This window comes from Adiantum capillus-veneris, chromosome 20, assembly GCF_014529385.1.
Source record: "Adiantum capillus-veneris isolate H3 chromosome 20, ASM1452938v2, whole genome shotgun sequence".
In the NCBI taxonomy this organism is placed as follows: Eukaryota; Viridiplantae; Streptophyta; class Polypodiopsida; order Polypodiales; family Pteridaceae; genus Adiantum; species Adiantum capillus-veneris.
Window position 1 is genome coordinate 976,419 of NC_140950.1, and position 24,824 is coordinate 1,001,242.

A 24,824-nucleotide genomic window follows, 5' to 3' on the forward strand; every position below is an offset into this window, starting at 1 on the left:
TGCTTTTTTCAGAAAATAGTAATCAGCAAGAGAGCTCTTTCACCAGCACCAAAAGATACTGATAAGCCCAATAGTACACACAAGGGGCGATTTGCAATCCCAGAGTACAAATTCAAATTGGGCCTCCCATTCACCAACCTGTACTCATTTAGAGGTGATACAGTTTTCCGAAGTTTGAAGGCAATGCCCAAGAATACCAGAAAGTATAGAACCAAAAGAACTATTAGTCCAACTGCCCAATAAGTTCCTGACTTGAACTTGCAATCTCCACTAGTTCCTATGAACCTGACAATAATAGAAGATATGGAACAAAGCTGTGAGTCCACTAAAATATTACAACTGACTTTATCAATGCAAAAGATGATTTATTCATCGAAAACACTCCAAGGTACAAGGCCCAAGGCAAATACCAAAGGACATGCAAAACAAAAGACGAGGAGAAAAGTTATCGCCAAACTAAAGAAAAACCGTAAGGCAATGCCGACTTTATAGCTTCAAAGGAGCCTCACTCGAAAAATATGTACACCAGCATGTGAGTTCAACAAAAGGCTTTGATTAGGGTATTTTAAATTGGAAATTTTAATACATAAGGGGTCTTTTTATCAAGAAGGCGGTACATAACAGGTCTCTAGGTACATAGAAAAATGTAGAATATGGGGTGTTATAAATACCTACATAAGATCTCCATATAGTAAACCCCCTGAGGGAAATGCCTCTCATAATCCAAATCAATCTTTTCACAGCTGCTGGTAGTAGCCTAACCCAAAGTCCTGCCCACAAACATGGATTGGGGGAGGAGAAAGTAGTTCCAACAGTTTATTGCCTCCTTATGACTTCAAAGGCATTTGAAGCAAGTTTCTTGACAGCTTAGAATCATATACAATTTTGAAGAGGAAGATACCCCATTCAAATATAATCAAAAGTTTGGGGATGCCAACAAGTAGATACGATCCTTACAATTATCAATGACAAAACAAGGAGGGTGTTCCACATGAACTTCCTCCTCCAAATCACCTTTCAACAAAGCAAAGGTCACATCGATTTGATAAACAAGCCATCCATAATGTGCAACAGCCACAATCACAACACGTACGGTAGTGAATTGTGCAATGGGAATGCAAGTCTCACCAAAGTAGAAGCCTTCCTTTTGAGCATACCCTTAAGCAACAAGACGAGCCTTATAATTTTCGAAAGAGCCATCAAAATGAAATTTCAACTTGAATACCGACTTCACACCAATTATCTTCTTGCGGAATGGAAGAGAAATAAGCTCTCAAGTACAAGACATCTTTGCAATATAGCCTCTCTCCAATGAGAGTGAGACATAGCCTCCTCTACATAATCTCCCTATGACATAAGAGTATAATTCACTTGATGTGAACTACAAGTCACCCGATGAGTAGAAACCTAATCATGGATGATAAAGTTCGGAAGACCCTTATCTTGAAGTAAAGTGTGAGCCCATTTAGGAGGAACCTTGGGCTTCATATGTGTGGCAGAGGATACAGGAGTAAAAGTACCACCAATATCAACTGCCCTAGAGGGTGCAAGAATAGCCAATGTAGAGGGAGAAGATGTCGATGATGGAGAGGGTCAAGAGAAACCAATAATAGGGATAGGAGGGTTCATGGTACAAACAAGGGGTGGAGCTAAGAGCGTTTAGCTGTAAGCACCCTGTACAACAAAGAGTACTAAGAATCCACACTTGAAACACTTCATAAAAATGTTCACAACAGTATCCAAAGAGACAATAAAGGGAGAAAATGAGGGTTGAAGATGTCCCCCCTTGGAAGGAAATGTATTTCTGCTCAATCCAAATCCCTTAGGATTGAGTTCACGTTCACTCAACCCGAGAATGAGTTAAAGTAGACTCACACTCATAGATCATGCAAGATGTGATATAAGCACATGTATAGACACAAACTACCAACATAAGAGGGAACCTTCCAACATTTATATACGTAGATCAATCCAGGATAAGCCCAGATTCACCCTTGAAGGAAAGTGCAAGGTATAGACCCATGGTAGTCACCCACAAGACAATATAACCATCAGCTCCATCATGCATAGTATTGACTAAATACCACGACATCCCCACTAACGTCGTCAGTGCCCAATAGTGGGTTTAGCCCATCTTGGAAAAATAGTAGTAGTCCATCTTCTTGGTTGCATCAAGAGCAAAAGAGAGAGCTTCTAGCTTCAAGGAGAAGATTGAATCTTCACGTTTTTAGGTCTGCTACTGTAAAAACGGTAAGATAGAGAGAGAAAATTGACTCCTTGAAGATAGAGAGAAGGTAGATGTAGAGGGACGTGATAGAGGTAACATGGAGGCTTCTTGGACTGATGTTGGACATAAAATTCAGCAAGAAGATGATGTCTACGTGAGGGAAAAAAGGACAATATTGTGAGGTGAGGTTGCCTCAAGAGCAAAGTGAGGGAGCCTTTTGACAAATGTCCAACCACATGTCAAAAAGGTGGATAAGTGTCCCATCTTTTGGTAGCTTTGCAACAAGTGTTCTTCCACTTGTCTAGAATCTTCTAAAAGCTTCTAGCACTTCCTTCTTTGGAAAACTGTTGACAAAAAGAAACATCAATATGGGTATCAAATGAAAGCTCTTCTTGAGTACAACACATTTCTAGCTTTAGAAAATCGATTTAAAATTCCTTAAAAGAGATAAAAAGTATTTCATGCAATCAGCCCACATACTCATAATGAGCAATCTTTCATGATCATGTCACCTTATTGATTGTACCCCACACTCCAAGGCATCAATCCTTTTTGTGTGTGAGTATAACCCCGATCTACTAGAGTTTTCAAGTCATAGGCACCTTGTAAGGATTTTAAGTGGAAGTGTGCAATATCTTTGTTCTTAATCCACTAAACCTTGTGACTACTCATTGGTAGTCATCTCAAATACACTATCCTAACTATCTTTAGTTTCTTTCTTGCAAAGGAAAACAAATTCTTAGATAAAAAATTATGCTCTTCTAGTAAATTGTGACAGAACCCATCATAGCTTAGAAACTCAACTAGATACTTCTAACCAAATACTTATAGCTCACTTTATGCCTAAACAAAGGCACCCATACGCACATCGTAGCTTAGTTAGCTAATGCACCCAACGATGCAAAGCACCCGCTTTGTAGCCATGCTTAATGATGTCAGTTCTTTCTTTATGTGCCAAAATCTGCTTGGATATCAAGTTCGTTAACTTCAGGTTGATCTTCAACTGGCATATCCTCCGGCACATCTCCCACAGAAGGTCTTAGAAAACTCACATGAAATGCATTATGAATCTTCCAATTGTCTGGCAATTTTAGCCTATATGCCACATCGTTGATCTTATCAATTACTTGAAAAGGCCTATAGGAGCACATATTGAGCTTTGGAAACAACCTTTCCTTGCCCTCCATCTTCTTTAATCTTGCCTTTTCAAATCGCAATAGAACCCAATCACCTAGTGAAAACAAAAGTTCACGTCGATGACGATCAGCAGCCCTTTTCTGCTTTGCCCGAGTCTTCTCCAGGGTCCACCTACTTCAGTAGGTGGACCTAAAAATTGGTTATCATCAAATAAGGATAGTTGATCAAGACATTGTAAAGACCGCATCTTGCACTACTTTTGGTCTTTACAAATATATTGTCATGTATTTTGGCTTGACCAATGGACCAACCACATTCAACCGCTTGATGGAGAATCTATCCATGCCTCACCGAACCTTTACTAGAGTGTTCTTTGATGATATTATCATCTACTCTAATTCACTAGATGAACACAAGTAACATCTCCAGGTAATATTTCAAGTTCTAAGAGAGAATAAACTTTATGTTAATAAAAAGAAAATTGAATTTTTCTTGAAAGACATTCAGTATTTAGGTCACATTATCTCTCAAGATAGCATCAAAATGGATCCATCAAAGTTAGAGGTAATAAAAGGATGGCCTAAACCAAGGAATCTTCATGAACTAAGAAGCTTTATAGGTATGTGCGCATACTATAGATGCTTCATAGAAAAGTTCTCACAAATTGCAGGACCATTACATGACCTAACAAAGAAAAATGTTAGGTATACATGTTCTGCCAAGGAGAACAATGCTTTCGAAAAGCTTAAAGAAAAGCTTATCTCTCAACCTGTGCTTACACTTCCAGATCTCTCAAAGCCATTTGAGGTCCAATGTGACACTTGTGGTGATTGCCTTGGAGCTGTTTTGCTCCAAGAAGGGCACGCCATAGCCTATGAAAGTCGAAGGCTTGACCCCGTTAGCAAGCTCTAGGCATATAGGAAAAGGAACTCCTCACCGTTCTACATGCCTTAGACTTATGGAAGCACTATTTATTGGGGACTCCTTTCATTCTGCGCGAACGGATCATCAAAGTCTTAAGTACTTAATGACGCAGACCAAGCTCTCCGACAAACAGATGACGTGGGAAAATTTCCTTTTGCAGTTTCATTTTCATATTGCTCACATTCCTCGAAATCATAATCAAGTAGTCGATGCACTCTCAAGACGGCCAAGAGTGAATGCAGTTTCCATAGCAACTCACAATGATCTATCTTCTATGATAGATGAGTAGGCTATTGATCCTGACTTTAGACAAGTGATTTCATCCCTTGCACTAGGAAAGAAAGAGGAACCATTTACTTTACAAGATGGTTATCTTCTCATTGGCAATAGACTATGCATTACTAGCTCACTACGTGAGAAAGTATTGTATGAATCTCATGCTCCTCCTTATGCAGGGCATAGAGGCATTGAGTCTACCCTAAAAGGGATTCAAACATATTTCTATTGGCCTACCATGAAATCAAACATACAAGAGTATGTTTCTAAATGTGTGGTATTCCAAAAGACGAAGTTTGATAGAGAGAAGCAACCTGGATTGCTTCAACCTTTGCCAATCCCTAATTCACCATGGGAGAGCATATCCATCGATTTTATCGTAGGATTGCCTAAGTCTATCCATGGGAATACGGGAATATGGACGATAGTAGACAGGCTCAGTAAACAAGCTCATTTTCTACATGTCAAAAAGACTATCAAAACCCATCAAATGGCAACCCTCTTCATTTCACAAATCTTCAAGTACCATGGCTTGCCAATGTCCATAGTGTCGGATAGAGATCCTAGAATGACCAGTAATATCTGGAAGGGTCTCTTTGAGAATTTAGGAACAAGGCTAAATTTCTCTTTGGCCTATCACCCGCATACGGATGGCCAAAGTGAAATAGCTAACCTAACAATTCTCGATCTACTAAAGGCCTATGTAGCATAAGCAGATCAAAGATCCCAATGGGAGACGTACTTACCCTTAGTGGAGTATGCCTACAATAACATTGTACATACTTCCACGATAAAAGCACCCTTTGAGATAGGAAAGATCAAAAAGTCCCCTGCTACTTAAGGTACACGGGAAGATCTTCACTGCAGTATGAGTATAGCTGAGACCTACAAGAATCTTTCCAAAAGATTAAGGATGCTATCTCTATCTCACATCAAAGGCAAAAGGCTGCTCCTGACAAGCACAAAAGAGCCAAGCCTTTAAAGAAAATGATTGGGTCTTACTCAAATTTCCCAAGGCTCGATTAAGGACGGGCAAGAATCCAACAAGACACCAAAAGTACTATGCTAAGTTAGCAAAAAGGTACTATGGTCCCTTCCAGATTCTTATGCCAATCAATGAGATGGACTAATAACTCAAGTTGCCCAGCAATTGGCTCATACACAATGCTTTCCATGTGAGCCTATTAGAGCCTTACAAAGGAGAGCCACCTCAAGAACCAACTATTGAAGACCCACCAGAGATTGAGGACCAAGAAGAGGTGTTGCATCCTGAGTCCATTCCCCGACATGATGACAAGGTACTAAGAGGTGGTAAGACTATCCGATGATATCTTATTAAGTCTAAGAATTATCCCTTTAAAGATGCTAGATGGATACAAGGCATACTATTAAATGATAACCTAAACCTTGTCAATGCTTACAATGCTTTCCTAGAGTAAGCAAATTACAAATGTTTAAAATGAACAAAGTTTTTGTCTTATAAGACTCTTTTTTTCTTTATTATGCACAAAAAATGAAGTAGTATGCATGCTTAGATCAAGTTTGCAGAGACGACGTCTCCAAAACACCAGATAAAGCTTGTCACTCGAGCTTAATTGCAAGGATAACCGTTGTTTCAAGTGCGACAAGCAAGGGCATGCGTACCACGCTTGTCCCCAAAAGAACATCCTCCATGAACCTCCTAGAGCTACCTTGGTCGAAATCCAAGAGGAGGAAACTCACCACAAAGGATCTTCTCTATGCCATGCTTGGTGAAAGGTAACAAAACATGATGCTTTTATTCTCTTTGACCCTGGTTCTACTCACAATTCCATATCCACAGAGTTGGCAGCAAGCTAGGCATACAAGCTTATGAGGTGGGAGATGTCCTACCCGCCACAGATGGTGCTTTCAAGGGGCAAGAAGCTTCAGTCTCTCCCTTAATTGGGAAATTGAGGCTATATGTCCAAAGCTATGTGGACAAAGAGGACCTCTTTATCTCTCCTCTCAAGCACGAGGATGTAATCCTAGGGGCACCACGGTTTGATCGCATGGCTACCAATGTTAAATTCCTTGAAAGGAAAATCTACTTTAAGTTCAGGGAAAAAGATATATACATAGATGCTAAGGAAATGGGTAACACCATACCCATTGTACATACGCAAGCTTTCAATAAGTCAATAAAGAGCTCTATTTCTGTGTACATGATTTTTGTTAAAGATTCTCAAAATGAACCTAATGTTTTAGCAAAAGAAAATATACACACTCACAAGGAATTAGAGTTATCCAATTTTCTCAAGGGATTTCAAGATGTCTTTATTGACGACATCCCTTGTGAACTACCTCCTAAACAAGGCAATGATGACCATGCAATTGAACTTCTTCCAGGAAGTTCACCGCTTAAGAAAACCTCCTTATAGAGTTTCTCAAGCTCAACAAGAGGAGATTATGCGGCAAGTGCATGAGTTAGTTGAGAAGGGCATGGTTAGGCCTAGCTCATCTCCATTTTGCTCATGTGTGCTATTAGTGCAAAATAAAGACGGAACATATAGGACTAATGTGCAGACATGCTTGCGGAAGCTTAGGCTCTCAAGGACCAAATGGACTAGTCATCCATTCTGGAACGATGTCATAGGGTAACATAGGGATCCTCTACCCGCTAGAAAAAGGACTAATGAATAGGATTTATATAATCTACCCCATAGTCGAGGACGACTATGATTTGAAGAGAGAGGTAATGTCATAATAACTAATATCTAACTCTCTTAAATGACTTTCTCATGTTAAACTCATCATTTAATATAGGAAAGTGCCAGGGGAGAAAAAGCTAGAATATTGGTTAAGTTGGCACACCGGCCACAGTAGTGATCCAAAGGAGGAAATTTAGGGATCCAAAGGGGGGGGCATCTGCAAAAGAGCAATGTGCAACAATGGGCTTTAAAGACCCTAAGGTTCATCCCATTAAGACTTCCAAAATGCTAATGTTCCAAAATTCAAAGGTTGTGTCCAAAGGTCAAAAGCTTAGGAATATTGAATGTTTTGTGTGTGTACCAAAAGTCTTCACAAGTCCTACAAAGGAGGGCGCGAGCCTTTCAAGTAGGGGATGAGAGAGAAACACACACACACATACTACAAGCCTCCTTTACACTACAAGAATTAAGCTCTCTAGAAGACTATTGGGCAGTCTCCCAAGGGGTCCAATGAGCATTTAGCAACCCAATGGCTTGCCTGATTCCTATTGGCTAGGAGACAAAGGGGTCCAATGAGAGTTTAGTTGCATTAATTAATTACCTCAAACTCTCATAAAAGGGGAAAGGGGGACACATGTCAGAAGGCTATCACTTATGCTACTTAACTTTCATTGGCTAAGTTGGGAGAGGTCCAATGAGGTGCTAGCAAGAGAAAATAGCAAGAGGGGTCGACCAAGAGAGAGAGAGGGGGCTGAATTTACAAGGAATTATGGCATACACACTCACACTAACTCATGTGTGAAGCAAGAAGACTCTCTCTCTCTCTCCTTCTCAAGCTTTAATGGAAATCTTATCTCCTACTCCAAGCTTGTGAGAAGGGAGGCCTACACCAACAACTCTTGGCTTTGTGATGAAAATCCAACCAAGAGCCAAGATTCAATTCATGCTCATCTCCTCTACCATGCTAATTACTAAGCTATGTTATGCTAATATGAGTGATTATGTGAGGAAATGTACATCTTTCTCGTAAGACTACTCCTTCCTCTCAATCTACTCTCATACCCCGCTAGCTCTCACCATCTTCGAAGGTGTGTGAGGTCTTGGGTTTGAGACTGTGAGGGAATTGATGTTGTGTTTTATAAGTGTTTTTATTAGTGCTTGAAGCTTCCATCTTCATTGCACTAGCTAGTATTGAAGGGACACAAAGAATTGTATTGTAAAATGTCTCTCTTGATGGGAGACACCATCTTCGAAGGTGTGTGAGGTCTTGGGTCTGAGACCGTGAGGGAATTGATGTTGTGTTTTATAAGTGTTTTTCTTAGTGCTTGAAGCTTCCATCTTCATTGCACTAGCTAGTATTGAAGGGACACAAAGAATTGTATTGTAAAATTTCTCTCTTGATGGGAGAAACCATAATACAAAGCCTTTTGGAGGGGGGACCCGGCTCCATGTAAATTCGGTCCTCGAATGTTGTCAATAGCTTCATTTCTCTCTCTTTTGAAGTATTGTTCATGCTATCTAACTAGGTGTTACACTTTTTGTTGCTCTCTCTACCCAAGTACTCTTGTTATTCTCATTAGGAATTTCATCCATATTTTCTACATTGATCTGCATCAAAAAATGTATCTTTTCTATGCAAAATGAGAGGAACATTTTTGCCAACCTCACCAATTTCAAAGGGTGCCTTGCATGTTGATGAATGCACTGTATTGTTGTATGCATACTCAAGCAAAGGTAAATATTGTTCCCACTTGCCCTTACTGTCTATCACATAGCATTTAGCAGGTCTAGGACAATAGAATTGGCCTCTTTTGACTGTCCATTAGTTTGTGGATGAAATGAGGATGAAAAATTAAGCGTTGTGTCCGTTTTCAAACAAGGCTCTCCAAAACAAACTTGCCATGCGAGAATCACGACCACAGACAATTGAATGTGACATACCATGGTAACTTAATGTAACAGACTTGGACACCCCAAGTCAAGAATCTGGCACGACACACGAGAGAATCCTTAAAAACACTTCACAACTTTAATCACAATTCACTTGAGTCGACACGGACCGACGTAGTTCCGTGCCGAAAGATATTGGCCCCAAAGACACAAACTAGCGTAGTTCCGTACCGAGAGATAAAGACTGGCGCCCCTTTTGGTATTTATTTTATATTAATGCTTGATCAAAGTTACAAGGCTCGAGGGTCCTCTCTGCTCTCTTGCTCGTCAACAAGACTGAGCCAGAGAGTGGCCCTAGGTTCGTATTTAAAGGCCACAAGGACTCTACAAAAGCAATACATGAAAAGCTTTAAACTCAAAAGCTTCAGGGCCCAAAAGCTAGCGCTAATTGTTGCCAGCCCAAATACGGAATTCCGTACGGTTGTCACGTCATCAACCAACGCAAAACGCGGAGTGTCCGTACAGCTGCCACGTCAATGCTTTTTTTCGCAATTTTCTCTCTTTGATTCTCTAGTGTCCCTAGGGTCCCATCGGACGGGAGCATATAAGTTGGAACAACTTATAACTTTAGGTCTCGCCAATTGAAAATGCCACGTCATCATTTCCTAACAAACCCCCTCTTGAAAGAATTGTAATCGTCCTCGATTACGCCTGCAAAAAGTGTAACAGACTTGGACACTCCAAGTCAAGAATCAATCACGACATCACCAAATAACCACTTCAAAACAGTTCACAGTTCACAATAGATTTGCACTGGCCCGGCGGAGTTCCGTGCCTAGAGATATTGGCCCCAAAGACTGGCGCCCCTTTCGGTATTTCTTTATGTATTAATCAGTGTTCAAAGTACAAGAGTAGTTTGGGTCTCACTCTCAGACTCTGTGTCCAGATGCTCTGCAGAGTGGGAACCCAAACCACATATTTTAATGTTTACAAGGGATGCCAAAACCAGAGCCCCAAAAGCTTCAAATCAAAAGCAAAGTTTCTCTCTCTCACAAGCTCTCTTGAGCCTTGGTAAAAATAAAGCAAAAGTACTCTCTTTCTCTCTATCTCAGATTGCGTAGAGCAAAAGCAGATTCTGTCGTAAGTTGCGCCGCTTTTTCCGGGCCTTGCCATACGCTGCCACATCAGCATCTCTACGCATTTTACGGGATTTCCCTGCTGCCCTTTTTAGGGTTAGGCTTAAGGTTTCTGCAGTTTTTAGGGTTTTTGGCAGATTTTAGGGTTTGCAGGTTTTAGGGTTAGGGTTTCCAGATTTAGGGTTTTCAGCAGCAATCAAGGTTAGGGTTTGCTCTCGGACAGCCACGTCATCACTTTGTGACATACCCCCCTCTTGAAAGCATTGTAATTGCCCTCGATTACGCCTGCAAAACAGACAGAGGCCATAAACCGTCTTAGCAGACACTGATTGTTAGTACCTACGTACTAGGAACACACATCTAGGACATGTACCAATCGACAGTCACATCACACGACATCACAGGACATTAAACATTCATTCCGATCTTAGACCATGATTTATCGGCAATGTAGCTAGCAATCGCATCTAGATCCAATCAGGACCTCATCGATGTCCGATTGACTAACCCCTATTGCAACCATGTCTATTCGAGATCAATCAGACCAAAATGCTGCAGTCATTTCGTCTATCAGTTCCTGCACTTGAAAGAAGTCAAGAACAAATCAGTATCATAATCAGGAGTTCCATTTCATAAAGTCATACAGCAGAGTACTGTCAGCTTTCAGTATCCCTAAAGCTCAAAGAGACATCAGTGACTCTAGTATCAAAATCAAGGCATCTATTGACAAAGGAGCGGAGTGACTCCCCTCTTGTGCATCCCACTGCACCAGATCTGCGGCCAAGCTGAATTCTGGGTTCCATTTGGAGTAGACTATGCTAAACCAAAAGCCTCGAGGTAAAGTTTCACAATCTGAGGAGTATCTGCTAGGTCCTCCTCCTCCATCTACTTCGCATCCAATGCAAGATAGTTCTTGAACTTCACCAAGAACCGCCTTTAGACTTTACCTTTATTCTTCGTATCCTTATGTGCCAAAATCTGTTCAGGAACAAGGATCTCCTCGTTTTCTTCCACTTCGGGTTGCTCATCAAGCTCCCCATCATCAGGCACACCACCTTTGAAAGGTTTCAAGAGACACATGAAATGCATTGTGAATCCTCCAAGTAACAGACAGTTTCAATTGGAAGGAGACATCATTTATCTTTTCAGAGATCTAGAAAGGTCCGTAGTATCGCATACTAAGCTTTGGAAAAAGCCTCTCCCTTCCCTTCTTCTTTCTCAGGCGTGCCTTCTCAAAACGTAAGAGTACCCAATCATCCTTCTTCAATTTCAAGTCGCGACGATGGCGATCCGCTACCTTTTTCTGTCGTTCTTGAGATTTCTGCAAAGTCTCGCGAACCTTGGCAAAAGCTGTATCTAAGTCTCACGTATATTCATCCGCTTCAAAAATATTATCTTTGGTGCTTAGGAAGGGTGGAACCTTCGCAGCACCTTCAACAATCTCAAATGGCGCCTTCCCCGTCGAAGAGTGTATCGTGTTATTGTAGGCAAATTCCACCGAAGGTAGGTACTTTTCCCACTGAGTCTTCTGATCCGAGATATAAGACTTCAATAAATCTAAAACCACTGAATTGGCAATCTCAGATTGCCCGTCAGTCTGCGGGTGGAACGATGACGAGAACTGCAACCGCGTGCCAATGTTCTCCCAAATTGCCTTCCAAAACAAACTCGTAAATCTGGAGTCCCTATCGAAGACAATCGTCTCAGGCATGCCATGTAATCTGAAGATCTGGGCCACCAACAGTCTCGCTAAGTGATCCGGCTTCACTGTTTTCTTCATTGGAATGAAATGAGCCTGCTTGCTAAATCTGTCAATAACAGTCCAGATACCATCGTGACCACTCTGTGTTCTCGGGAGATCAAAAATGAAATCCATTGGAATACTTTCCCAGGGGCGAGTGGGTATGGGTAAAGGCTGTAACAATCCCTGTGCTTTATGCCTATCAAACTTGACCTTCTAGCATACTAAGCAACTACGCACAAACTCTTCCACATCCTTCTTGAGTCTCGGCCAAAAGAAGTATCTCTCTACCCCTTTCATGGTGGTAGCAATGCCGCAGTGACCCGTAAAAGGTGGACAGTGGCATTCAGTCATAACCTTTTCCCTCAAAGGCTGTGTAACGCACAACATGGTTTTTCTCATCAGGTAGCCATCCCGAATGGAATATCCCGCTATTGTCTCCCCATTCCGTATCCGTGTGGAAAACATCTGCAAAATCTGTATCTGTGGCATACTGGTCGACCATATCCTCGAAGCTCCTATGATGTATCGCGGAAATAGCCACAACCAACGGCTTCCGAGACAAAAGCATCTGCCACCACATTCTTTTCTCTTTGAACATGGACAATCTAGAAGTGAAACTGTGACAAGATGTTCGCCCACCGCATCTGCTTTTCCGAAAGTTGCTTCTGTGACAAGAAGTATCGCAAACTCTCATGGTCTGTAAAGACAGTAAAATCCGCTCCGAGTAGGTAATGCCGCCACTGAGTAAGAGCATGAATAACCGCCAAAATCTCTTTCTCATAAATTTGTGTTGTCATCTCCGGCCTTGAGAACAATCGGCTCTCGTAAGCAATGACATGGCCTTCCTGCATTAAGACCGCACCCAGACTACAACCACAAGCATCAAAATATACTTCAAATGACTTCTGCAAGTCCGACAAAGTCAAAACTTGTCCCATAGTCAATGTCTGAAAGGCAGTCACCTCTATGGGTCCCACAAGAAAGAGACTCCTTTCTGTGTCAAAATATGCAAAGGGGAAGCAACCTCTCCAAACTTTCGAATGAACTGCCTGTAGTACGAACACAGTCCCAAGAAGCTTCTAACTTCATGGACATTCTTCAAATCGGGCCAATCGTGGATAGTCTCTATCTTGGCCGGATCCATTTGCACTCCCGCTGCTGAGACAATGTGTCCCAAAAAGTGTATCTCTCGTAGGAAAAATTCACTTTTCTTTGCATTAATCACTAACTTGTGATCTCGTAATGCCTGAAAGACCTGAAGCAGATGATCTCTGTGTTCTGCCTTATTCTTGGAGAAAACAATGATATCGTCAAAGAAAGTGTCAAAATAGCCTGTACTCTCGAAAAATCATGTCCATCATCCGGTTAAATGTCACAGGAGCATTGGTTAAGCCAAAAGGCATCACCAAAAACGCAAATAACCCAAAAAGTCGTCTGAAAAGCTCTCTTGTAGACGTCTCCCGGCGCGATTCTGATCTGATGATATCCACTCTTCAAATCAATCCTGCTAAAGCACGAGGATCCCTCTAATCTGTCGAGTATATCATCGATCCTAGGAATCGGAAATCTCTCCTTGATGGTGATTTTGTTGAGAGCTCTATAATCGATGCACATTCTCCAAGATCCGTTTTTCTTCAAAACCAACAACACTGGAGAGCAATATGGTGAAGTACTAGGCTGGACAAGACCCTTTTCCAAGAGGTCTTTCGCTTGGTTCATACTCTTCATTTTGTGCTCGGCTCACACGGTAAGGTGGCCGGTTCAGTGGTGTGCTTCCAAGTATCAGATCAATGGTATGATCTTCAGGACGAGCAGGTGGTAACTCGCCTGGTAGGCCCTCTGAGAAGCAATCGGTGTGAGAGTGGAGAAAATCTTGGCGTTCTTTATCAAGTTTAGACAAATTTGTGCTATCCTTATCGCTCAATTCTTTCATAAAGATCGAGTAAACAAACAGACTGGATTTCATTAATTTAGAAATGGCCGAAGCCGATACAATAGGGACAGACTCGCCCTTCCGTTTAATATCAAGTCAATGGTTCTGCCCTTCTCTGTAGTCAATGTCTCTTTCCTCGCCCCATAATCGACCACGGCGCGGTTCTTGTGGTACCAGGGAATCCCTAAGAGAACATCACAACCTTTCAAAGGCATTATGAAAAAGTCCTCATGCCCCAAATACCCCTGACAATGCAACCGAAGTTTGCCAATGACAGGTGTAATGGCTACGTCCCTGTCGGGTGCCACTAGAACAGCCTCCGCAAGTGGTCCCATCCGATCGGGAGTGATCTCGAGCCGCGCCGCCAATTCTGGTAAAATGAAGTTGGCCTTGGCTCCTCCATCAAAGAAGATCAGGGCCTCTTGGTCTTTCACTTTGCCCCAAGCTTGGCAAAGTTCTGTACTCTCATCCATGGTGTTGAGATCGGTACCCACACAATTTGGAAGCAGTCTTGTTTTCATCTTGCCTTTTCTTCCACGTTCCTCAGCTGCTCTCGAACTCTCAGACCTCTCGTCGTCCTTGCCATTCTGTTCTTTCTGTGCCTTTTTAGGGCACTTCGCGGAGATATGTCCAGGTTCCTTGCATCCAAAGCGCTTCCCCTCCCTGATGAAGCGAGCTCTCTCCTGAGGAGTAAGCTTGGGTCGTACATCCTTCTTTTCTGGGTTGCTCTTTCTCTTTCTACTTTCAGGCTGAAGTCTGTTCGGCTCATTGTGTCATGACCTCATTGGTGGGGTAGGTCAGACTGCCAGAGTGAATGGCAAAACCCCGCTTCGCATGACTCATCAACTCCTGAATAGAAGCTGACTTCTGTTCCAAGCAGTGATCTCGGATCTCTGTAGGTAGACCCAAGATAAACTGCTCAATCTGTTCTCTCAACGAGATCTTCTTGAATGAAGAGGCGGGTAGAAAAGAGCTCTAGAATCTCTCGCAACAAGCATCCACTGTATCTCCCTTGGTCATCCGAAGATGGTTCCAAGTAGCTCGTATATCGCGTTCATACTCTTGAGTCAACCAAGAAGAAATAAAAAGCTTCTTAAATTTCAGCCATTTAACTGGCGCAGTCTTGTTTAAAAGAAGCGTGGACCACCAAGTTCGAGCATTCCCCTTAAAGTAAGAGGCAGCTCTCCGAATCTTGGAGTGCTCTGAGTAGCGTCCTCCCGCCAAAGCGATGTCAAACTGCTGTATAAAAGACAAAGCCTTCGAAGCATCTTTATATCCTGAAAAAGTGTCAAATTTGATCGACTATCTACCTTACTTAAACTCTCGGACTTTCTTGCTTTTATCTTCCAGAAAGTCATACTGGTTGGCTTTATAAAAATCCTTCTTGTTCGCATAAAAGTTGCCGTCATCAGAGTCTGAACTATCTGTAGACGAGTCCTCTGTAGCAGTGTCACTCAGTGGGCGAGATTTAGACTTCTTTGCCCTTTCCGAAGCGTTCTTTCTTGCTTCGCTTTTTGCCTTTTCTGTCTTCTTCGCTTGAATCTGAAGAGCTAGAAGAACTGTCAGAAGAAGAAGAAGAAGAAGAACTGGGTACTCCTTCAAATCGAACACGCTTCTTCTGTTTCTTTGCCTTATCAAATGTCGACTAATGACCCAAATATCTCGGGAAGTCAGTGCCTTTCTTCTGCTTTTTGCCGTGCTTTTTAGTTTTGTTTTGCACGTCAAAAAGCTGAGCAATCCGTGCATCAACCACTTCTTCTAATTCCTTTTCTGAATATGTCTTGTGAGCAGAAGGTTTCTTGAGAGCGGGTTTCGGGGGTGGTGGTGTGGTTTTCTGCCACTACTCGTGCACTTCCTGAAAAGAAGTCTTGCTCATATATTTTGCCAATTTTGGGTCCTTCACAAAACTGAGCGTCATCTTTGTTGCATCGCCGATCAATTGACGACGCTTCATCTCTCGTTGCTCCACCTGAGTAGGCCGAGGCGGGCCATACTCTATGTCAGATTAACACTAGTTCTGTAATTGGACACTTAAGTGTCCTGAGACACTAAAGTGTCCTGTTTTCTTTCCAAGTTTTGGCAATTTATTTGTCAAGGTAGAAAGAAGCTTTTTACACCTTGCTTCTACCATAGGTCGGTTTTGAGGGAAAGAAAACATTGGATTTTTCTCCATGTCAAAATACAATACCTATGGAGAGAATTAATGTAAGTTCTCAGTCATAAATTTTAGTAAAATTTCAAGCTCTTTTACTAAAAAAATCATAAAATTCTTATATCTTTTTGTAAAGATGGCATTTTTTATGTTTATAAAAGCCAAGTGTTAGTACTTAGTGTTACAAAAACAATGGAATGCCCTTCAAAGACTAGTTTCCAAGTCACACGCAAGTTATAGACATAATTTCATACTTGAGCAGGTGCTTGAGCAAATGCTAAAAAAGATGTATTTTTCCGGCTCCCTAGCTCAATTAAATCTTGTTGCTTGAACTCTATTTTGAATTTTTCATTGTACAAAAACTCTTGAAAATCTTGAGTTCTTCATAATAACATTGAAACCAAGGTTTTAGGTGTCCCAATTGTGTATGCATCATGTACTTTGATACATTTAGTTGATCCACGTGGAAAGTTTTATATTATCTGAGCTTTTGAATGCTTATGTCTCAAGAGCGAAAATATCAAAGTTTTCTCTTACGCAGTTTTGAGTATTTAAAAATAATACAATAATTGTTGCATACCAAAGCCCTTCTAGTTGCCAAGCAATGTATCACTTTCTAAAACTCACAAATACATCAAAAACATATGTTTCTTTGTATAGAACAATATGCTTGAAATGGCAATATCAAACACGTAGAACTTTCTATTATCTTATATACTCTAAAGTGATTTTTTTTTGCACATGAAACTTTCAATTATCTATAGCAAAATTGTAGTCACGTAAAATTTTCTACAAGGTCGCTTCATTTGTTCTTAAGCTTATAAAGTCGATTTCTTCAAAACATCAATTGCAGTCTTACGAGGGTCAACTTGAAGAGTATAGTAATTGATCATGGTAGATTCTAAAATGCAAGGTTATATTTTTAAAAGACCCTCTAGCTAACATATTTAAGCATATCAAGAGGGTTTTCTTAAATACAATGTCTAATGCAAGTAGCATCTAATTTAAATTTGTAAAAAAGGGACACTTAAGTGTCTTGTTTTGATACCAAACTAGTGTTAACTAATTCTTATTGCAATCATGTCCACAAAATCTAAAGACCGAAATGCTGCAGTCATTTCGTCTTTCAAACCTGCACTCAAACAAAATCACATGAGAGAGTACATATAAATCAGATTCATTTCGGAAATTCCCATTTCTAAGTTCTTTATTCATAAATTCATACAACAGAATACTGTCAACACATCAGCTAGCATAGAAAAATTACCATCGCAAAAGTGACTAGCGTAAAGGCTCTGTCGTATGGGTATTGCTGCCGCTTGGGAGAGCGACTGTATGGGCAAATTCAGCCAGCGCAACTATTTAGCCCAACGATTCCCGCAAACTAGCGCTAAGGGGCATGCCTCCTGGGGAAGGGTGCGAGCGTGAAAGAAAAGGGGGTAGGCTGCCTACTGAGTGTCTGTTCGCCTGAAGGGATGTGAAAGCAAATCCAAAAGGGCGTCACCGAAGTGGAGGGGTGCCTTCTATGGTACCCTTTGGCGAAGAGGTGTGAGCGCAAAGGTTCAATTCAGCCCAGCAATTCAGCCAGCACTTCAGCGATTATATTGTGAAAGGGTAGTCGCCGGAAGGGATGCGAGCCAGGCGAAGGGTTGCCAAGTAGTGCCCTTTCACATAAATGGGTACGAGCACTAAAGCGCGAAAGGGTGCAACCCAATGAAAGGGTGCATGGCTTCTCCGAGTATGCCGCACACACACATCTGTAGTTTGTTTTGTATTTATTTAATAGGAACACAAACAAGTTTTAAGTTACCTCATCGTATGTGTGTGTATACCACCGTTCTTCTGCTTCCATACAACTCTGGGAGAGGGAAGAAAGTGTAGCGGCGAGGGTGAGAGGCTCACAACCTTCGGGTCCCAAGGAAAAAATTTGCTCTGATACCACTGTGAGGATTAGTGGTGTTAATCTTATAATTAAGACTTAAAACTTCATACTTAAGATCAGATTGAGACTCAAGAGACTGAATGTGTGTTTGATTGATTGAATGAATGCTTGAAAGTTGAGTACAATAGGCTCCTTATATAGGAGATGAAGAGACACAAATGAAAAAACACGTCTCATGGTGAAGAGACGCGACTTTAGACGTAAAAACACATCCTTTCGGCCAAAAGCTGCAACCATTGGACGAAGAGTCGCAACCGTAGAGCAAAGGGGTGTGACCAATCGTCGAAGGAGTGTGGCTTTTGGCGAAGAGGTATGTCTCTTGACCGAAGGGTCATGACCATCAAAACGTAGGGGTTCTCCTTGGCATGGCACCTTGCGTATCTGCAACTAGGAGTAGATGTAATACTGTAACATAGTCACAATCATGACATAAAGTGAGCTTGCTTGCTAAATCTATTAATGACTGTTCCAATCCCATCATGCCCACTTTAGGTCTTGGGAAGATCAAAAATGAAATCCGTACCAATGCTTTCCCAGGGGCGGGAGGGTATGGGTAAAGGCTGGAGAAGTCCTGGTGCCTTATGCCTGTCAAACTTGACCTTTTGACATACTAAACAATTTTGAACAAACTTGTGCATATCCTATTTGAGCCTCTGCCAAGAAAAGTACCGTTCAACACCCTTCAAGGTAGTAACTATGCTACGATGGCCCCAAAAATGTGGACAATAGAACTCTGTCAAAACTTTTTCCCTCAAAGGTTGTGTAACACACAACATTGTTTTCCTCATCAAATAGCCATCTCGTATGTAATAGCCTGCAATTGTCTCCCCACTCTGAATCCGATGATAGATATCTGCAAATCAAGATCTGTGGCGTACTGATCTACCATATCCTCGAAGCTTCGATGATGTAGGCTTCTGAGACAATGCATCTGCAACTAAGTTCTTATGCCCCTGAACATGGACTATCTGGAAGTGAAACTGTGACAATTTGTTAGCCCACCTCATCTGCTTTTCCGAAAGTTGTTTCTGCAACAAGAAGTAGCGTAAACTCTGATGGTATGTGAAGACTGTAAAATCAGCTCCAAGTAAATAGTGTCGCCACTGCGTAAGAGCATGGATGACTGCCAAGGCCCAATAGCTCTTTCTCATAAATTTGTGCTACCATCTCTGGACGTGAAAAAATCTTGCTCTCGTAAGCAATGACATGGCCTGCTTGCATCAAAACTGCTCCTAGACTACGACCACAAGCATCACAATAAACTTCAAATGGCTTTTGCAAGTCTGGCAAAGCCAATACTGGTCCGGTAGTCAATTTCTCTTCGATCATCTGAAAAGCGGTAATCTCTGTTAGTCCTCACGTAAAAGGGACTCCTTTCTAAGTCAATAAATGCAAAGGAGAAGCTATCTCTGCAAATTTTCGAATGAACCGCCGATAATAAGAGCACAAGCCCAGAAAGCTTCGAACTTCATGAACATTCTTTAAGTCACGCCAATCACGAATAGTTTCAATTTTGGTCAAGCCCATCTTTACTCCTATTGCTGAGACGATGTGCCCCAAGAAATAAATCTCAAGTAAGAAAAATTCACTCTTTTTCGCATTAATAACCAATTTATACTTCCGCAATGCCTTAAAGACCTATAGCAAATGATATTTGTGTTCTACTTCATTTTTTGAGAAAACGATGATGTCCTCAAAGAAAGTGCCCACAAACGATCGATACTCTCTGAAAATCCTATCCATCATACGGTTGAATGTCGTCGGAGCATTCGTAAGACCAAAAGGCATAACCAAGTATTCGTACAAACTAAACGTTGTTCGGAAAGCTGTCTTGTAGACATCCCCCGGAACAATTCGAATCTAATGATATCCACTCTTCATATCAATTCTGCTAAAACAAGAGGAACCCTGAAGTTTGTCCAGTATATCATCGATCCTTGGAATAGGGAATCTATTCTTGATGGTGATTTTATTGAGAGTTTTATGCACATCCTCCAAGATCCATCTTTCTTTGGTACTAGCAACACCAAAGAACAGAAAGGTGAAGTGCTAGGTTGGATGAGACAATTTTCAAGATCTTTTACCTGGTTCATAATTTATTTGTTTTGGGCTCTAATACCACTATAACAGACTTGGATACCCTAGATCAAGAATCTGGCACGAAACACGAGAAAATCCTTAAAAACACAACTTTAATCACAATTCTATAACACACTTGGATACCCAAGATCAAGAATCTGGCACGAAACACGAGAAAATCCTTAAAAACACCACAACTTTAATCACAATTCACTTGAGCCTAGCGTAGTTCCGTGCCCAGAGATATTGGCCCCAAAGACTTGCGCCCCTTTCAGTATTTATGTTTTTATTAATGCATGAGCAAAGTTACAAGGCCTGAGGGTCCTCTCTGCTCTGTTGCTCGTCAACAAGACTGAGCCAGAGACTGGCCTTGGGTTCGTATTTAAAGGCCCCAAGGGCTCTACAAAAGCAGTACATGAAAAGCTTTAAACTCAAAAGCTTCAAGGTCCAAAAGCTAGCGCTAATTGCTGCAAGTGCAAATCACGTAATTTCGTACGACTGTCGCGTCATCAGCCAACGCAAAACACGGAGCGTCCGTACAACTACCACGTCATCGCTTTTTCCGCGATTTTCTCTCTCTTTAATTCTCTAGGGTCCCTAGGGCCCCATCGGACGGGACCCTATAAGTTAGAACAGCTTATAACTTTAGGTCTCATCAATTGGACATGCCATGTCATCATTTTTGTGACACTTAAAACACATTGTACATGAACAATCATGCTATCTGATCAAATTTTATCTTTTTTTGACAGGAAAAAAATGGGCTTGTTTGTTGAACTTGCAAATAATGGTTTATATGCCACCATTCCCTGTCTGCATTCTCGGAAGGTCAACGATAAAATCAATAGCAATATGGTCCCATGGGTTATCTCGAATAGGCAATGGTTGTAACAACCCTGGTGCTTGGAAAATTACGCATGCTCGCACAAAGACGTCCAGCTCTCTCCTCAAAGTAGGCCAGTAAAAGAATGTCTCAACCGCTTTCACTATTGCATCAATACCACGATGCCCTACATACGGTGGGACATGACTTTCTACCATAACCTTGTGTCGCAATGGCCTAGTGACACATAGTCTGCCATGCATCATCATATAACCATCCTTGAGGAGATAGTGTTCATGGCATTGTCCATCTAACAACTGTTCAAAAATCCTTGCAAAAAATTCATCATTAGCCTATTGTCCCTTTATATCATAAAGCTCCTGATGATAAGGAATCGACACGGCTGTAATTTGTGGCTTCCTTGACAATGCATCAACCACAACATTCTTTTTGCCTTCCGCATGCACAATATGAAAGTGGAACATAGATCAAATGTTTGCCCATCGCATAAGCTTTTCAAATAGCTTTGATTGTGTCAAGAAGTATCGCAAGGTCTGATGATCTGTTTGGACAACAAAATCAGCACCTAGCAAGTAGTGTTTCCAACTTGAAAGTGCATGAATCACAGCCAATAGCTCTTTCTCATAGACTTGAGTAGTCTTTTCTAGCCCTTGCAAGATTCTGCTTCTATAGGCTACTACCCAACCATCTTGCATTAGTATTGCACCAATACTAATGCCACAAGCCTCACACTTGACTAGAAATGACTTTCTGTTTCTAAAATCTCGCAAAACAATTATTGGATCCGAAGTCATCTTTTCCTTCAAGAGATTAAAAGCTGAAATCTCTTTTGAGTCCATTTAAAAGAGACCTCTTTCCTTTGTAAATCATGTAGAGGTGAAGCAAACTTGGCAAAATTACAAATGAAGCAATCTTGGCAAATGAACCTTCTGTAGATTGTAATAGGAACATAGTTCATGAAGCAATCTTGACAAATGAACCTTTTGTACACTGTAATAGGAACACAGTCCCAACAAGAAGCTACGGACATCATACACAGTGTAAGGGTAAAGCAATCTTGGCAAATGAACCTTTTGTAATAGGAACATAGTCCCAAGAAGCTACAGACATCATACAAAGTGTTCAAAGCTGGCCATGTCTTAATTGCTTCAACCTTAGCACGATCCATTTGGACACAATCCTTTTAGCACTATGTGTCCTAGAAAGTGGATCTCTTCTACGAAAAATTCAACTTTCTTGCCGTTGATGAACAATGTCACGTGACACATCCAACCCTATGTGTCCGTGGACAAGCTACAGCATGATCAGGGTTCAGTCAATCCACTCAGTCTAGATTTAGAAGTGATCTGACACTTTTGTGAGTCTATTCGTAGACCGTGCATGCCCAGTCACTTAGCATAGATGCATATCCTCTGGTTGCACACAGCATGATCATCAGTATTTCCATCAGAATCCATTAGAATCAGTTATGGGATTTTTCCAGTGCATTTAGCCTATTTTCCCTATTTTTGACATTTTTCACTTACTAATTTAAGTGACTTCCCAACAAAAGTAGGTAGGGCAATTTTGCTAAGAAAATATATAAGCAAACCCAAGTTAGCACTAAATGGCAGAAGAGGCAGCAGAAGCTCCACGCTCAACAGGCAACTTCTCAGCAGACACCCCAGGAGACCTAGCGTTTTGCAGATCCAGCATCACCTAGCGTTTTTCCCGATAAAATCGGCCTCGGCTACCACAGACAGCAAGAGCCCCAGCGTTTTTGCAAGAGATCAGCAGATCAGCCTAGCGTTTTGCATTTTGCAAAACCACGGCAGCAGCAGGACCAAAATTCAGCCCTGGCGTTTTCGGTTGCAGATCAGTCCCGGCGTTTTGCACCTTTACCGCAACGGAAAGTCAAGGAACATTAGCGTTTTCAGTTTTCAGCAGTTAGTACCCGCAGATCAAGTCCCGAACCTCGCAGACCTCGCCTTCCCGCAGCAGTTCCTCGCCGCACGGTCAATTTCCGTAAGGTTTACAGTTTCAGCCCGGAAAACGCAGATTTCAGCATCTGTGTTTTCAGCGCGTCGTCGTCGCATCGTCGCCATCGACATAGAGTCAGAATTCAGCAGATAGAAGATTAGCAGATTTCAGCCCGTAGCGTTTTTGGACAGCAGTAGAAAGATTGCAGATTTCAGCCTTTAGGTCGACTTCGCCATCACCGTCGTCATCGTCGACATAGCCTATACTTGCATAAGTCTCATGCATACCGTTTGTACCAGATTGTGCAATCATAAGTAGACCACTCTCGCCGACGAGAGTGGGGCCTTCCGAGGAGGGTTTTACGTCTCTGGTGTCGTATCTCTCTTCTCTCTCTCTCTCTCTCTCTCTCTCTCTCTCTCTCTCTCTCAGTCTCATACACTTGCACGCACAATGTCCATTCACTTTCTTTGTGATCATAGCATTCTCTCATTAAGAACGGAAGGCTCTACCTTCCATAAGAACAAAAGGAATCTTGAGCACAGTTCGGAGCACTCATCTTGAGCAAAGCACAAACATTCATTCCGTTGCACCTAACATTGGTATCAGAGCTTTAGCAGTGTTTTGTATCACTCAAGGAAAGAACCACAAGAATCACAAGAATTTTTTTTGCTTGTTGCGGTCGCACGAACCCAAGTTCGCTTGGGCGTGTTGATTCCTAATCGTGTTTTTTGAAGAGTGACAGGAATCCCAAGAAAGAAGGGCTTGTCCAGCCTCCCCTTGTGTCTCTTTTCACTCATTGAGAGCGGACCGTGCACTTAGCGGCTAGCCAATCGACGTGAGGCGGGAAAAAGTAACCTTGGAGTGAGCGCAAGGCCGCCAAGGGGTGCGCATGCAGAAAGGAGTAGAACTCGGATGAAGAGAAGATCCTTCTCAAACACGGTTTGCAAGCGAAAGAAAACCTCAAGACCCTCAAGAACCCAAGTTCCTCGTGGACTTAAGAACCAAAGATCATAGTGCATGGTCGTCACCCGAAGCGGAATGGATACTTCGCATACAGGTGATGAGCATGAGAGAGGCGAAGAAGAATTTTCCCCACCAGGAGGTTTTTCCGACCCTCCCCCTTCCCCATCTACAACAAGGATTGCACTAACTCCTACGGAGGCTTTCGACAAGAGGATGATGGACAGGAATTTAGAAAGCAAAGAAAGAATCGCAACCATAGAGCGTAAGTACCAAGAAAGAATGGCAGTCATAGCCCGTGCTAGCGAGCAAGCCCGCTTGGAAGCCAAAGTAAGAAAAGCAGAAATAGAACGCAGACACCAAGAAAGAATTGCAGCCGTCGTCGAAGGAATGAGCGACCAACACATGAAAGAGTTCTTGCAACTCGTTTCTCAAGCTCAGGCACAGCTGCAAGAGATTCTGGAAAAGGAGACTCTCTCAGTCTCTTCTTCTCCAACGCATAATACACAAGATTTGCATGATTATGAGAACATGATGATTTGAATGACAATGATAAGCACGATGATTCGCATGATCAAGATGTGATTTCTCACAAGCATGATAATTTGCATGATCAAGATGTGATTTCTCACAACCATGATGAGTTGCATGAAGATGATGTGATTGTTCACAAGGATGATGTGTTAGTGGATGCTTTTTCTAGTGAAGCTAACCTTGTTGTAGATTCGATCAATCACGAAGGATCGATCTTGGCTCTCGAGTCGAGGTCCAAAGAACCCCCACAGGACGATTCGATCATTCAGGAAGAACTGATCTTGGCTCTCGAGCCTAGGTCCAAAGAACCCTTACAGGAAGTATTATGTGTTCGCATGATTGATACGCACGCATTGTTCGAATGTTTCATTCGTGATCGTTTCCTGTATTTTAGTCAGCATCCTTATGTCTCATGAAA

The 24,824-nt window shown here is 41.9% G+C and overlaps 1 protein-coding gene across 11 annotated transcripts in view; it reads right to left on the bottom strand.

The window, feature by feature from the left end:
• The window catches only part of LOC147431979 (uncharacterized), a 125,751-nt gene that overhangs the window by 67,975 nt on the left and 32,952 nt on the right, over positions 1-24,824 (bottom strand). For 10 of the 11 annotated variants that reach the window (XR_015185486.1, XM_086491798.1, XM_086491801.1 and 7 more), the window contains exon 2: positions 139-285. The exons of the other annotated variant lie outside the window; for it this stretch is intronic. Coding sequence is in view for 9 of the 10 variants with exons in the window: in XM_086491798.1 (XP_086347924.1) it covers positions 139-285 (147 nt within the window). In the remaining variant the exon portion in view is untranslated. The remainder of the gene's footprint in view (positions 1-138; positions 286-24,824) is intronic. 11 annotated transcript variants of the gene reach the window in all.